Source organism: Eucyclogobius newberryi, unplaced genomic scaffold (assembly GCF_026437365.1).
Source record: "Eucyclogobius newberryi isolate DKJ021-1_F unplaced genomic scaffold, fEucNew1.0.hap1 SCAF_11, whole genome shotgun sequence".
Taxonomy (NCBI): Eukaryota; Metazoa; Chordata; class Actinopteri; order Gobiiformes; family Gobiidae; genus Eucyclogobius; species Eucyclogobius newberryi.
The window spans coordinates 39,816,711-39,833,493 of NW_027315735.1; the positions used below are offsets into that span (position 1 = coordinate 39,816,711).

Genomic DNA, 16,783 nt, shown 5'->3' on the forward strand with positions numbered 1-16,783 from the left:
GGCGAAGTCTCCGTGTTGAAGGTCGATTCTGGTGAACATCTGGTCGCGGGTCACGTTCAACCCCTGAGCCACCGTCACAGGCCCCGACTTTAGCTCCAGAGAGATGTCACCTCCAGGGCCCTGAACCACAGAGGAAGAGGGGACTAAACCAGGTCTAAACCAGGTCTAAACCAGGTCCAAACCAGGACTAAACCAGGTCTAAACCAGGTCTAAACCAGATCCAAACCAGGACTAAACCAGGTCTAAACCAGGTCTAAACCAGGTCTAAACCAAGTCCAAACCAGGACTAAACCAGATCTAAACCAGGTCTAAACCAGGTCCAAACCAGGACTAAACCAGGTCTAAACCAGGTCTAAACCAGGTCTAAACCAGGTCCAAACCAGGACTAAACCAGGTCTAAACCAGGTCTAAACCAGGTCTAAACCAAGTCCAAACCAGGACTAAACCAGATCTAAACCAGGTCTAAACCAGGACTAAACCAGGACTAAACCAGATCTAAACCAGGACTAAACCAGGACTAAACCAGATCTAAACCAGGACTAAACCGGTTCTAAACCAGGTCTAAACCAGGTCCAAACCAGGACTAAACCAGGACTAAACCAGATCTAAACCAGGTCTAAACCAGGACTAAACCAGGACTAAACCAGGACTAAACCAGGACTAAACCAGGACTAAACCAGATCTAAACCAGGTCTAAACCAGGTCCAAACCAGGACTAAACCAGGTCTAAACCAGGTCTAAACCAGGTCTAAACCAAGTCCAAACCAGGACTAAACCAGATCTAAACCAGGTCTAAACCAGGACTAAACCAGGACTAAACCAGATCTAAACCAGGACTAAACCAGGACTAAACCAGATCTAAACCAGGACTAAACCAGTTCTAAACCAGGTCTAAACCAGGTCCAAACCAGGACTAAACCAGGACTAAACCAGATCTAAACCAGATCTAAACCAGGTCTAAACCAGGTCCAAACCAGGTCCAAACCAGGACTAAACCAGGACTAAACCAGATCTAAACCAGATCTAAACCAGGTCTAAACCAGGTCTAAACCAGGTCCAAACCAGGACTAAACCAGGACTAAACCAGGACTAAACCAGGACTAAACCAGGTCTAAACCAGATCTAAACCAGGACTAAACCAGGTCTAAACCAGATCTAAACCAGGTCTAAACCAGGTCCAAACCAGGACTAAACCAGGACTAAACCAGGTCTAAACCAGGTCTAAACCAGGTCCAAACCAGGTCCAAACTAGGACTAAACCAGGACTAAACCAGGTCCAAACCAGGACTAAACCAGGACTAAACCAGGTCTAAACCAGGTCTAAACCAGGTCCAAACCAGGTCCAAACTAGGACTAAACCAGGACTAAACCAGATCTAAACCAGGTCTAAACCAGGTCTAAACCAGGTCTAAACCAGGTCCAAACCAGGTCCAAACCAGGACTAAACCAGATCTAAACCAGGTCTAAACCAGGACTAAACCAGGACTAAACCAGATCTAAACCAGGTCTAAACCAGGACTAAACCAGGACTAAACCAGATCTAAACCAGGTCTAAACCAGGACTAAACCAGGTCCAAACCAGGACTAAACCAGGACTAAACCAGGACTAAACCAGGTCTAAACCAGGACTAAACCAGGTCTAAACCAGATCTAAACCAGGACTAAACCAGGTCTAAACCAGATCTAAACCAGGTCTAAACCAGGTCCAAACCAGGTCCAAACTAGGACTAAACCAGGACTAAACCAGGTCCAAACCAGGACTAAACCAGGACTAAACCAGGTCTAAACCAGGTCTAAACCAGGTCCAAACCAGGTCCAAACTAGGACTAAACCAGGACTAAACCAGATCTAAACCAGGTCTAAACCAGGTCTAAACCAGGTCTAAACCAGGTCTAAACCAGGTCCAAACCAGGACTAAACCAGATCTAAACCAGGTCTAAACCAGGACTAAACCAGGACTAAACCAGATCTAAACCAGGACTAAACCAGGACTAAACCAGATCTAAACCAGGACTAAAGCAGGTCTAAACCAGGTCCAAACCAGGTCCAAACTAGGACTAAACCAGATCTAAACCAGGACTAAACCAGTTCTAAACCAGGTCTAAACCAGGTCCAAACCAGGACTAAACCAGGACTAAACCAGATCTAAACCAGATCTAAACCAGGTCTAAACCAGGTCTAAACCAGGTCCAAACCAGGACTAAACCAGGACTAAACCAGGACTAAACCAGGACTAAACCAGGTCTAAACCAGATCTAAACCAGGACTAAACCAGGTCTAAACCAGATCTAAACCAGGTCTAAACCAGGTCCAAACCAGGACTAAACCAGGACTAAACCAGGTCTAAACCAGGTCTAAACCAGGTCCAAACCAGGTCCAAACTAGGACTAAACCAGGACTAAACCAGGTCCAAACCAGGACTAAACCAGGACTAAACCAGGTCTAAACCAGGTCTAAACCAGGTCCAAACCAGGTCCAAACTAGGACTAAACCAGGACTAAACCAGATCTAAACCAGGTCTAAACCAGGTCTAAACCAGGTCTAAACCAGGTCCAAACCAGGACTAAACCAGATCTAAACCAGGTCTAAACCAGGACTAAACCAGGACTAAACCAGATCTAAACCAGGTCTAAACCAGGACTAAACCAGGTCTGAACCAGGTCTAAACCAGGACTAAACCAGGTCTAAACCAGGTCTAAACCAGGTCCAAACCAGGACTAAACCAGGACTAAACCAGGTCTAAACCAGGACTAAACCAGGTCTAAACCAGGACTAAACCAGGTCTAAACCAGATCTAAACCAGGTCTAAACCAGGTCCAAACCAGGTCCAAACTAGGACTAAACCAGGACTAAACCAGGTCCAAACCAGGACTAAACCAGGACTAAACCAGGTCTAAACCAGGTCTAAACCAGGTCCAAACCAGGTCCAAACTAGGACTAAACCAGGACTAAACCAGATCTAAACCAGGTCTAAACCAGGTCTAAACCAGGTCTAAACCAGGTCCAAACCAGGACTAAACCAGATCTAAACCAGGTCTAAACCAGGACTAAACCAGGACTAAACCAGATCTAAACCAGGACTAAACCAGGACTAAACCAGATCTAAACCAGGACTAAAGCAGGTCTAAACCAGGTCCAAACCAGGTCCAAACTAGGACTAAACCAGGACTAAACCAGATCTAAACCAGGTCTAAACCAGGACTAAACCAGGACTAAACCAGATCTAAACCAGGACTAAACCAGGACTAAACCACGACTAAACCAGGACTAAACCAGGTCTAAACCAGGTCTAAACCAGGTCCAAACCAGGACTAAACCAGGACTAAACCAGGTCTAAACCGGTCTAAACCAGGACTAAACCACGACTAAACCAGGACTAAACCAGGTCTAAACCAGGTCTAAACCAGGTCCAAACCAGGACTAAACCAGGTCTAAACCAGGTCCAAACCAGGTCCAAACCAGGACTAAACCAGGACTAAACCAGGTCTAAACCGGTCTAAACCAGGTCCAAACCAGGTCCAAACTAGAACTAAACCAGGACTAAACCAGGTCTAAACCAGGTCCAAACCAGGTCCAAACTAGGACTAAACCAGGACTAAACCAGGTCCAAACCAGGACTAAACCAGGACTAAACCAGGTCTAAACCAGGTCTAAACCAGGTCCAAACCAGGTCCAAACTAGGACTAAACCAGGACTAAACCAGATCTAAACCAGGTCTAAACCAGGTCTAAACCAGGTCTAAACCAGGTCCAAACCAGGACTAAACCAGATCTAAACCAGGTCTAAACCAGGACTAAACCAGGACTAAACCAGATCTAAACCAGGTCTAAACCAGGACTAAACCAGGACTAAACCAGATCTAAACCAGGTCCAAACTAGGACTAAACCAGGACTAAACCAGGTCCAAACCAGGACTAAACCAGGACTAAACCAGGTCTAAACCAGGTCCAAACCAGGTCCAAACTAGGACTAAACCAGGACTAAACCAGATCTAAACCAGGTCTAAACCAGGTCTAAACCAGGTCTAAACCAGGTCCAAACCAGGACTAAACCAGATCTAAACCAGGTCTAAACCAGGACTAAACCAGGACTAAACCAGATCTAAACCAGGACTAAACCAGGACTAAACCAGATCTAAACCAGGACTAAAGCAGGTCTAAACCAGGTCCAAACCAGGTCCAAACTAGGACTAAACCAGGACTAAACCAGATCTAAACCAGGTCTAAACCAGGACTAAACCAGGACTAAACCAGATCTAAACCAGGACTAAACCAGGACTAAACCACGACTAAACCAGGACTAAACCAGGTCTAAACCAGGTCTAAACCAGGTCCAAACCAGGACTAAACCAGGACTAAACCAGGTCTAAACCGGTCTAAACCAGGTCCAAACCAGGTCCAAACCAGGACTAAACCAGGACTAAACCAGGTCTAAACCGGTCTAAACCAGGTCCAAACCAGGTCCAAACTAGAACTAAACCAGGACTAAACCAGGTCTAAACCAGGTCTAAACCAGGTCTAAACCAGGACTAAACCAGGACTAAACCAGGACTAAACCAGATCTAAACCAGGACTAAACCAGGTCTAAACCAGGTCTAAACCAGGTCTAAACCAGGTCCAAAGCAGGACTAAACCAGGTCTAAACCAGGTCCAAACCAGGACTAAACCAGGACTAAACCAGGTCTAAACCAGGTCTAAACCAGGTCCAAACCAGGTCCAAACTAGGACTAAACCAGGACTAAACCAGGTCCAAACCAGGACTAAACCAGGACTAAACCAGGTCTAAACCAGGTCTAAACCAGGTCCAAACCAGGTCCAAACTAGGACTAAACCAGGACTAAACCAGATCTAAACCAGGTCTAAACCAGGTCTAAACCAGGTCTAAACCAGGTCCAAACCAGGACTAAACCAGATCTAAACCAGGTCTAAACCAGGACTAAACCAGGACTAAACCAGATCTAAACCAGGTCTAAACCAGGACTAAACCAGGACTAAACCAGATCTAAACCAGGTCTAAACCAGGACTAAACCAGGTCTAAACCAGATCTAAACCAGGTCTAAACCAGGTCTAAACCAGGTCCAAACCAGGACTAAACCAGGACTAAACCAGGTCTAAACCAGGACTAAACCAGGTCTAAACCAGATCTAAACCAGGACTAAACCAGGTCTAAACCAGATCTAAACCAGGTCTAAACCAGGTCCAAACCAGGTCCAAACTAGGACTAAACCAGGACTAAACCAGGTCCAAACCAGGACTAAACCAGGACTAAACCAGGTCTAAACCAGGTCTAAACCAGGTCCAAACCAGGTCCAAACTAGGACTAAACCAGGACTAAACCAGATCTAAACCAGGTCTAAACCAGGTCTAAACCAGGTCTAAACCAGGTCCAAACCAGGACTAAACCAGATCTAAACCAGGTCTAAACCAGGACTAAACCAGGACTAAACCAGATCTAAACCAGGACTAAACCAGGACTAAACCAGATCTAAACCAGGACTAAAGCAGGTCTAAACCAGGTCCAAACCAGGTCCAAACTAGGACTAAACCAGGACTAAACCAGATCTAAACCAGGACTAAACCAGGACTAAACCACGACTAAACCAGGACTAAACCAGGTCTAAACCAGGTCTAAACCAGGTCCAAACCAGGACTAAACCAGGACTAAACCAGGTCTAAACCGGTCTAAACCAGGTCCAAACCAGGTCCAAACCAGGACTAAACCAGGACTAAACCAGGTCTAAACCGGTCTAAACCAGGTCCAAACCAGGTCCAAACTAGAACTAAACCAGGACTAAACCAGGTCTAAACCAGGTCTAAACCAGGTCTAAACCAGGTCTAAACCAGGTCCAAAGCAGGACTAAACCAGATCTAAACCAGGACTAAACCAGGACTAAACCAGGTCCAAACCAGGACTAAACCAGGACTAAACCAGGTCTAAACCAGGTCTAAACCAGGTCTAAACCAGGTCCAAACCAGGACTAAACCAGGACTAAACCAGGTCTAAACCAGGTCTAAACCAGGTCCAAACCAGGTCCAAACTAGGACTAAACCAGGACTAAACCAGATCTAAACCAGGTCTAAACCAGGTCTAAACCAGGTCTAAACCAGGTCCAAACCAGGACTAAACCAGATCTAAACCAGGTCTAAACCAGGACTAAACCAGGACTAAACCAGATCTAAACCAGGTCTAAACCAGGACTAAACCAGGACTAAACCAGATCTAAACCAGGTCTAAACCAGGACTAAACCAGGTCTAAACCAGATCTAAACCAGGTCTAAACCAGGACTAAACCAGGTCTAAACCAGATCTAAACCAGGACTAAACCAGGTCTAAACCAGATCTAAACCAGGTCTAAACCAGGTCTAAACCAGATCTAAACCAGGTCTAAACCAGGTCCAAACCAGGTCCAAACTAGGACTAAACCAGGACTAAACCAGGTCCAAACCAGGACTAAACCAGGACTAAACCAGGTCTAAACCAGGTCTAAACCAGGTCCAAACCAGGTCCAAACTAGGACTAAACCAGGACTAAACCAGATCTAAACCAGGTCTAAACCAGGTCCAAACCAGGACTAAACCAGATCTAAACCAGGTCTAAACCAGGACTAAACCAGGACTAAACCAGATCTAAACCAGGACTAAACCAGGACTAAACCAGATCTAAACCAGGACTAAAGCAGGTCTAAACCAGGTCCAAACCAGGTCCAAACTAGGACTAAACCAGGACTAAACCAGATCTAAACCAGGTCTAAACCAGGACTAAACCAGGACTAAACCAGATCTAATCCAGGACTAAACCAGGACTAAACCACGACTAAACCAGGACTAAACCAGGTCTAAACCGGTCTAAACCAGGTCCAAACCAGGTCCAAACCAGGACTAAACCAGGACTAAACCAGGTCTAAACCGGTCTAAACCAGGTCTAAACCAGGTCCAAACTAGAACTAAACCAGGACTAAACCAGGTCTAAACCAGGTCTAAACCAGGTCTAAACCAGGTCCAAAGCAGGACTAAACCAGATCTAAACCAGGACTAAACCAGGACTAAACCAGGACTAAACCAGATCTAAACCAGGACTAAACCAGGTCTAAACCAGGTCTAAACCAGGTCTAAACCAGGTCCAAAGCAGGACTAAACCAGATCTAAACCAGGTCTAAACCAGGACTAAACCAGGACTAAACCAGATCTAAACCAGGACTAAACCAGGTCTAAACCAGGACTAAACCAGGTCTAAACCAGGACTAAACCAGGACTAAACCAGGTCTAAACCAGGTCTAAACCAGATCTAAACCAGGTCTAAACCAGGTCCAAACCAGGTCCAAACTAGGACTAAACCAGGACTAAACCAGGTCCAAACCAGGACTAAACCAGGACTAAACCAGGTCTAAACCAGGTCTAAACCAGGTCCAAACCAGGTCCAAACTAGGACTAAACCAGGACTAAACCAGATCTAAACCAGGTCTAAACCAGGTCTAAACCAGGTCTAAACCAGGTCCAAACCAGGACTAAACCAGATCTAAACCAGGTCTAAACCAGGACTAAACCAGGACTAAACCAGATCTAAACCAGGACTAAAGCAGGTCTAAACCAGGTCCAAACCAGGTCCAAACTAGGACTAAACCAGGACTAAACCAGATCTAAACCAGGTCTAAACCAGGACTAAACCAGGACTAAACCAGATCTAAACCAGGACTAAACCAGGACTAAACCACGACTAAACCAGGACTAAACCAGGTCCAAACCAGGACTAAACCAGGACTAAACCAGGTCTAAACCGGTCTAAACCAGGTCCAAACCAGGTCCAAACTAGGACTAAACCAGGACTAAACCAGATCTAAACCAGGTCCAAACCAGGACTAAACCAGGACTAAACCAGGTCTAAACCGGTCTAAACCAGGTCCAAACCAGGTCCAAACTAGAACTAAACCAGGACTAAACCAGATCTAAACCAGGTCTAAACCAGGACTAAACCAGGACTAAACCAGATCTAAACCAGGACTAAACCAGGTCTAAACCAGGTCCAAACCAGGTCCAAACTAGGATTAAACCAGGACTAAACCAGATCTAAACCAGGTCTAAACCAGGTCTAAACCAGGTCTAAACCAGGTCCAAACCAGGTCCAAACTAGGACTAAACATGGACTAAACCAGATCTAAACCAGGTCTAAACCAGGTCTAAACCAGGTCCAAACCAGGACTAAACCAGATCTAAACCAGGACTAAACAAGGACTAAACCAGATCTAAACCAGGACTAAACCAGGTCTAAACCAGGACTAAACCAGGTCTAAACCAGGTCTAAACCAGGTCTAAACCAGGTCCAAACCAGGTCCAAACTAGGACTAAACCAGGACTAAACCAGATCTAAACCAGGTCTAAACCAGGTCTAAACCAGGTCCAAACTAGGACTAAACCAGGATTAAACCAGATCTAAACCAGGTCTAAACCAGGTCTAAACCAGGTCCAAACCAGGTCCAAACTAGGACTAAACCAGGACTAAACCAGATCTAAACCAGGTCTAAACCAGGTCTAAACCAGGTCTAAACCAGGTCTAAACCAGGTCCAAACTAGGACTAAACCAGGATTAAACCAGATCTAAACCAGGTCTAAACCAGGTCTAAACCAGGTCCAAACCAGGTCCAAACTAGGACTAAACCAGATCTAAACCAGGTCTAAACCAGGTCTAAACCAGGACTAAACCAGATCTAAACCAGGTCTAAACCAGGTCTAAACCAGGTCCAAACCAGGACTAAACCAGGACTAAACCAGGACTAAACCAGGACTAAACCAGGTCTAAACCAGGTCTAAACCAGGACTAAACCAGATCTAAACCAGGTCTAAACCAGGTCTAAACCAGGTCTAAACCAGGTCCAAACCAGGACTAAACCAGGACTAAACCAGGACTAAACCAGGTCTAAACCAGATCTAAACCAGGACTAAACCAGGTCTAAACCAGGTCTAAACCAGGACTAAACCAGATCTAAACCAGGTCCAAACCAGGACTAAACCAGATCTAAACCAGGTCTAAACCAGGTCTAAACCAGGACTAAACCAGATCTAAACCAGGTCTAAACCAGGTCTAAACCAGGACTAAACCAGATCTAAACCAGGTCTAAACCAGGTCTAAACCAGGTCCAAACCAGGACTAAACCAGGACTAAACCAGGACTAAACCAGGACTAAACCAGGTCTAAACCAGGTCTAAACCAGGACTAAACCAGATCTAAACCAGGTCTAAACCAGGTCTAAACCAGGTCCAAACCAGGACTAAACCAGGACTAAACCAGGTCTAAACCAGGTCTAAACCAGGTCCAAACCATGTCCAAACTAGGACTAAACCAGGATTAAACCAGATCTAAACCAGGTCTAAACCAGGTCTAAACCAGGTCCAAACCAGGTCCAAACTAGGACTAAACCAGGACTAAACCAGATCTAAACCAGGTCTAAACCAGGTCTAAACCAGGTCTAAACCAGGTCTAAACCAGGTCCAAACTAGGACTAAACCAGGATTAAACCAGATCTAAACCAGGTCTAAACCAGGTCTAAACCAGGTCCAAACCAGGTCCAAACTAGGACTAAACCAGATCTAAACCAGGTCTAAACCAGGTCTAAACCAGGACTAAACCAGATCTAAACCAGGTCTAAACCAGGTCTAAACCAGGTCCAAACCAGGACTAAACCAGGACTAAACCAGGACTAAACCAGGACTAAACCAGGTCTAAACCAGGTCTAAACCAGGACTAAACCAGATCTAAACCAGGTCTAAACCAGGTCTAAACCAGGTCTAAACCAGGTCCAAACCAGGACTAAACCAGGACTAAACCAGGACTAAACCAGGTCTAAACCAGATCTAAACCAGGACTAAACCAGGTCTAAACCAGGTCTAAACCAGGACTAAACCAGATCTAAACCAGGTCTAAACCAGGACTAAACCAGATCTAAACCAGGTCTAAACCAGGTCTAAACCAGGTCTAAACCAGGTCTAAACCAGGTCTAAACCAGGTCTAAACCAGGACTAAACCAGGTCCAAACCAGGTCCAAACTAGGACTAAACCAGGTCTAAACCAGGTCTAAACCAGGTCTAAACCAGGTCCAAACCAGGACTAAACCAGATCTAAACCAGGTCTAAACCAGGTCTAAACCAGGACTAAACCAGATCTAAACCAGGTCTAAACCAGGTCTAAACCAGGTCCAAACCAGGACTAAACCAGGACTAAACCAGGACTAAACCAGGACTAAACCAGGTCTAAACCAGGTCTAAACCAGGACTAAACCAGATCTAAACCAGGTCTAAACCAGGTCTAAACCAGGTCTAAACCAGGTCCAAACCAGGACTAAACCAGGACTAAACCAGGACTAAACCAGGTCTAAACCAGATCTAAACCAGGACTAAACCAGGTCTAAACCAGGTCTAAACCAGGACTAAACCAGATCTAAACCAGGTCTAAACCAGGACTAAACCAGATCTAAACCAGGTCTAAACCAGGTCTAAACCAGGTCTAAACCAGGTCTAAACCAGGTCTAAACCAGGACTGGGTCGTACCCGAGCCTCGCCTCCTCTCAGGGCGATGGAGATGTTTCCGTAAATCAGAGTCACTTTGTCCAGAAACGTCACGTTTAAATGAGCATGTGTTTTAAGCACTCCCAGCACCTGAAAGAAGCGGAACAAACAAGTGTAAACCAGTTCCAAACCAGGTCTAAACCAGGTCTAAACCAGGTCTGAACCAGGTCTAAATATATGTATAAAAAGTATATATTCAGTCCACTTCGACTCGTTTCTAAGGTGTTTCCAGGGGCCATTGTCTGGGGGCCACACTGGTAATGTTCATCAGAAATCTGCTGTTTCGCTGAAGTAAACAACAATAAAAAATAAAAACAGACCAAGAGCAGAATGTGCAGTACCTGGAGGCCAGGAATGGGGGCGCTGGAGATCAGGCTGTACCTGCAGGCGTCCAGCTGAGTCGGAGGCTCCTTTGCGAAGTTCAACATGTGACCAGCAACCACCGAACAGAAGGAACAGCTGCAAGAGAAGCACAAGCAGGTCTGAACAGCTGCAAGAGAAGCACAAGCAGGTCTGAACAGCTGCAAGAGAAGCACAACCAGGTCTGAACAGCTGCAAGAGAAGCACAAGCAGGTCTGAACAGCTGCAAGAGAAGCACAAGCAGGTCTGAAAAGCTGCAAGAGAAGCACAAGCAGGTCTGAACAGCTGCAAGAGAAGCACAAGCAGGTCTGAACAGCTGCAAGAGAAGTAAAACCAGGTCTGAACAGCTGCAAGAGAAGCAGATAACAGTTTAAATGATGTTTAAGGTTTGTAACTCCTCCCTCTCCAGACCGGAGGGCCCGCCTCCTGGACCCTGAAGAATGTCAGACGTTTCACACGCTTTGTTTGTGTCAGAACTGCCACGGCAATTATATTTAACCTTTCTGGATCCAAAGTGGCCCCTGAGAGATTCTGGCCCCGGAGAGGTTCTGGCCCCTGAGAGGTTCTGGCCCCTGACAGTAGAGTATTGTACAGTAAAGTATTGTACTGTAGAGTATTGTACAGTAAAGTATTGTACAGTAAAGTATTGTTCAGTAAAGTATTGTACTGTAGAGTATTGTACAGTAAAGTATTGTTCAGTAAAGTATTGTTCAGTAAAGTATTGTTCAGTAGAGTAATGAAGCTTGCGTAAATTCACCTGGAAGACTTAACTTAAATCGGCGTCGGCCCCATGGAAGGACCCGTCTCCCCAGCGCCATCATCGCACTCAAGCGGGCGTGGCCTGTCCGTCTGTGAAAGTCAGATCCCTCACTTCACCATGGACTCTTCCAGGTTTCTGCTTTTATCCCAAAGAGGTTATGCAGTTTTTCCCGGCCAAGAAGGAGGGTGGAAGGACAGAAGGAAGGTGGAAGGACATAAGGAGGGTGTAAGGACAGAAGGAGGTTGAAAGAACAGAAGGAGGGTGTAAGGACAGAAGGAAGGTGGAAGGACAGAAGGAGGGTGGAAGGACAGAAGGAAGGTGGAAGGACATAAGGAGGGTGTAAGGACAGAAGGAGGTTGAAAGAACAGAAGGAGGGTGTAAGGACAGAAGGAAGGTGGAAGGACAGAAGGAGGGTGGAAGGACAGAAGGAAGGTGGAAGAACAGAAGGAGGGTGTAAGGACAGAAGGAGGGTGTAAGGACAGAAGGAAGGTGGAAGGACAGAAGGAGGGTGGAAGGACCGAAGGAGGGTGTAAAGAGAGAAGGAGGGTGGAAGGACAGAAGGAGCCTGGAAGGACAGAAGGAGGGTGGAAGGACAGAAGGAGGGTGGAAGGAGAGAAGGAGGGTGGAAGGACGGAAGGAGGATGGAAGGACAGAAGGAGGGTGGAAGGACAGAAGGAGGGTGGAATGACGGAAGGAGGATGGAAGGACAGAAGGAGGGTGGAAGGACAGAAGGAGGGTGGAAGGACAGAAGTAGGGTGGAAGGACAGAAGGAGGGTGGAAGGACGGAAGGAGGATGGAAGGACAGAAGGAGTGTGGAAGGACAGAAGGAGGGTGGAATGACTGAAGGAGGGTGGAAGGACAGAAGGAGGGTGGAAGGACAGAAGGAGGGTGTAAGGACAGAAGGAGGGTGTAAGGACTGAAGGAGGGTGTAAGGACAGAAGGAGGGTGTAAGGACTGAAGGAGGGTGTAAGGACAGAAGGAGGGTGTAAGGACTGAAGGAGGGTGTAAGGACTGAAGGAGGGTGTAAGGACAGAAGGAGGGTGTAAGGACTGAAGGAGGGTGGAAGGACAGAAGGAGGGTGTAAGGACTGAAGGAGGGTGTAAGGACAGAAGGAGGGTGGAAGGACAGAAGGAGGGTGTAAGGACTGAAGGAGGGTGTAAGGACAGAAGGAGGGTGTAAGGACTGAAGGAGGGTGTAAGGACAGAAGGAGGGTGGAAGGACAGAAGGAGGGTGTAAGGACAGAAGGAGGGTGGAAGGACAGAAGGAGGGTGTAAGGACTGAAGGAGGGTGTAAGGACAGAAGGAGGGTGTAAGGACTGAAGGAGGGTGTAAGGACAGAAGGAGGGTGTAAGGACTGAAGGAGGGTGTAAGGACAGAAGGAGGGTGTAAGGACAGGGGACTTCTGCATCATTGCCCCCGCACCTGCTCCTCATCCCCAATCAACGCTCTCAAGTCACTCTTCCCCGCTCCGGCCCAGGCGGTCGCATTTAAGCCTCAGGTAGATGGCTCGGCCGCTTTAAACTGTACTGCGACCCACCACCTCCCCTGTTCCTCCTCTGCACCTCCCCTGCTCCTCCTCTGCACCTCCCCTCCTCCTTTACCTTCTCTTCACATCTACCACCACCAGTCTCCAGGCTCCGGGGGACACGTCTAATACATTAGATTATGGAGTGCCCACGATCACTGTCTTCCACCGGGGTCTGAGCGCCAAATAAACTCCGTAATAAAGCTCCCTAATCATTCTCTTCTGTGTCCGAGTCTCTCCAGGGTGAATTGTACAGTAAAGTATTGTACAGTAAAGTATTGTTCAGTAAAGTATTGTTCAGTAAAGTATTGTTCAGTAGAGTATTGTTCAGTAGAGTATTTGTGATAAAATGTGAATATATGATTATATTTCTGTGATGTATTTTATCTGCATAATAGTGATATTTTATCTGCATCATTAGTCTAAGAGAAGAACGGGTGTGTGACAAACTGCATTTGTGAAGGGGTCGTAAAGGGCCAAAGGATGTTTACCCTAGGGGGTGTGACAGCCCAGAGGAGTTTGGGTAATGTTTACCCAAGGCTTGATCTCTAGGAAAAATACCAGCTGTAAAACAAGTGCCTTGATGTGAGGCTGACCAATGAGAAATGTGACCCGCCTATTCCAGAATATCTAATAAAACCAACCAGCATGGGAAAAAACGGGGTGAGACACAGGAGGGTCACGCAGGCTGCGTACCACAGCTTGCGTGATCAGTCCCGGCGTTTTCTCCCAAGCTTGTCATACAAATGTCTGATATTTCTGTGTCGTTTCATATTCTAAGTTGAATTATGTTCTCTATGTGTTAAGGAAAAGTCAGAGGTGTATTGTCTGATTCCATGACAGTATTGTACAGTAAAGTATTGTACAGTAAAGTATTGTACAGTAAAGTATTGTACTGTAGAGTATTGTACAGTAAAGTATTGTTCAATAAAGTATTGTACTGTAGAGTATTGTACAGTAAAGTATTGTACAGTAAAGTATTGTTCAATAAAGTATTGTACAGTAAAGTATTGTACAGTAAAGTATTGTACTGTAAAGTATTGTACAGTAAAGTATTGTACTGTAAAGTATTGTACAGTAAAGTATTGTACTGTAAAGTATTGTACAGTAAAGTATTGTACTGTAAAGTATTGTTGACTGTAAATTATCTGAATCCTTCAGATCTGCTTTTTGGTAATCTCCTTTTGTGCTTTATTTAAACCGTGCAAAAAGTGTAACGTGTAGCACGTAGCGTTAGCTTGTAGCATGAAGCTTGTAGCATGTATCATGTAGCGTGTAGCGTGTAGCGTGTAGCGTGTAGTGTGATACTCACAGCAGCAGCAGCAGCAGAGGATCTTCTGCTGCGTCTCTGCATTTGGGGCCAAACAAGCTCTTTCAGCTCCTCCTCCTCCAGAACGTCAGCTTCTCCTCCTCCAGAACGTCAGCTTCTCCTCCTCCAGAACGTCAGCTCCTCCTCCAGAACGTCAGCTTCTCCTCCTCCAGAACGTCAGCTTCTCCTCCAGAACGTCAGCTCCTCCTCCAGAACGTCACTTCAGTCAGAAATGTGAGAAGTGTTTGTGTCGGTAGAGCCTGAACGTAACTATTAAAGGGTCACCAGAGCCTGAAACCGGACTATTAAAGGGTCACCAGAGCCTGAACCGGACTATTAAGGGGTCACCAGAGCCTGAACGTTACTATTAAAGGGTCACCAGAGCCTTAACCGGACTATTAAGGGGTCACCAGAGCCTGAACGTTACTATTAAAGGGTCACCAGAGCCTGAACGTTACTATTAAGGGGTCACCAGAGCCTGATAAGGACTATTAAGGGGTCACCAGAGCCTGAACGTTACTATTAAGGGGTCACCAGAGCCTGAACAGGACTATTAAGGGGTCACCAGAGCATGTGATCCCAGTTTGTCACTTTTTCGGTTTATAACTTCACTTCCTGAGGGGTCACAGTGACATCACAGTGGGAAACCCCTTTATGTGAATGAGGTTCATGTTCACAGTGTTTGTCCTGAAGGTTCTGCTGAGTTTCCAGTCTAATGTGTTTGTTTTGCTTCTGAAGCCGGAGGGACCACATACTAAGGTTTGTGGGCCACATTCTGCCCCCAGGCCGTCCAAGTGCAGGGTCATGTGACACTAAGAGACCAAAAAGCACTTTAAGGTTTGTTTTTTAGAGTGAAGAGAAGTCCAGTTATAGGTCAAAGTTCATCCTTCATTTCAGACGTGTATCAGACGTGTTACAGACGTGTTTCAGACATGTTTCAGACGTGTTTCAGACATGTTACAGACGTGTTTCAGACGTGTTACAGACGTGTTTCAGACGTGTTTCAGACGTGTTTCAGACGTGTATCAGACATGTTTCAGACGTGTTTCAGACGTGTTACAGAAGTGTTTCAGACATGTTTCAGACGTGTTTCAGACGTGTTTCAGACGTGTTTCAGACGTGTTTCAGACGTGTATCAGACTTGTTACAGACGTGTTTCAGACATGTTTCAGACGTGTTTCAGACATGTTACAGACGTGTTTCAGACGTGTTACAGACGTGTTTCAGACGTGTTTCAGACGTGTTTCAGACGTGTATCAGACATGTTTCAGACGTGTTTCAGACGTGTTACAGAAGTGTTTCAGACATGTTTCAGACGTGTTTCAGACGTGTTTCAGACGTGTTTCAGACGTGTTTCAGACGTGTATCAGACTTGTTTCAGACGTGTATCAGACGTGTTTCAGACGTGTTTCAGACGTGTTTCAGACGTGTATCAGACTTGTTTCAGACGTGTATCAGACGTGTTTCAGACGTGTTTCAGACGTGTATCAGACGTGTATCAGACGTGTTTCAGACGTGTTTCAGACGTGTATCAGACGTGTTTCAGATGTGTTACAGACGTGTTTCAGACGTGTTTCAGACGTGTTTCAGACGTGTATCAGACGTGTTTCAGACGTGTATCAGACGTGTTTCAGACGTGTTTCAGACGTGTATCAGACGTGTTTCAGACATGTATCAGACGTGTTTCAGACGTGTTACAGACGTGTTTCAGACGTGTATCAGATGTGTATCACACGTGTATCAGACGTGTATCAGACGTGTAAGAGACGTGTTTCAGACGTGTTTCAGACGTGTTACAGACGTGTTTCAGACGTGTATCAGACGTGTTTCAGACGTGTATCAGACATGTTTCAGACGTGTTACAGACGTGTTACAGACGTGTTTCAGACGTGTATCAGACGTGTTTCAGACGTGTTACAGACGTGTTTCAGACGTGTTACAGACGTGTTTCAGACGTGTATCAGACGTGTTTCAGATGTGTTACAGACGTGTTTCAGACGTGTATCAGACGTGTTTCAGACGTGTATCAGACATGTTTCAGACGTGTATCAGACGTGTTTCAGACGTGTTTCAGACGTGTATCAGACGTGTTTCAGACGTGTTACAGACGTGTTTCAGACGTGTTTCAGACGTGTTTCAGACGTGTTTCAGACGTGTATCAGACGTGTTTCAGACGTGTATCAGACGTGTTTCAGACGTGTTTCAGACGTGTATCAGACGTGTTTCAGACGTGTTACAGACGTGTTTCAGACGTGTATCAGACGTGTTTCAGA

The 16,783-nt window shown here is 45.9% G+C and overlaps 1 protein-coding gene across 1 annotated transcript in view; it reads right to left on the reverse strand.

The window, feature by feature from the left end:
* Window positions 1-11,016, reverse strand: part of LOC140346571 (uromodulin-like) — a gene marked incomplete at its 5' end in the record, with an annotated part of 23,740 nt that extends 12,724 nt beyond the window's left edge. The window contains 3 exons of the mRNA XM_072432703.1: window positions 1-120; window positions 10,540-10,647; window positions 10,899-11,016. The exon at window positions 1-120 is cut by the window's left edge and continues 46 nt beyond it. Coding sequence (XP_072288804.1) covers window positions 1-120; window positions 10,540-10,647; window positions 10,899-11,016 — 346 coding nt within the window. The remainder of the gene's footprint in view (window positions 121-10,539; window positions 10,648-10,898) is intronic.
* Between the last annotated feature and the right edge of the window lie 5,767 nt (window positions 11,017-16,783).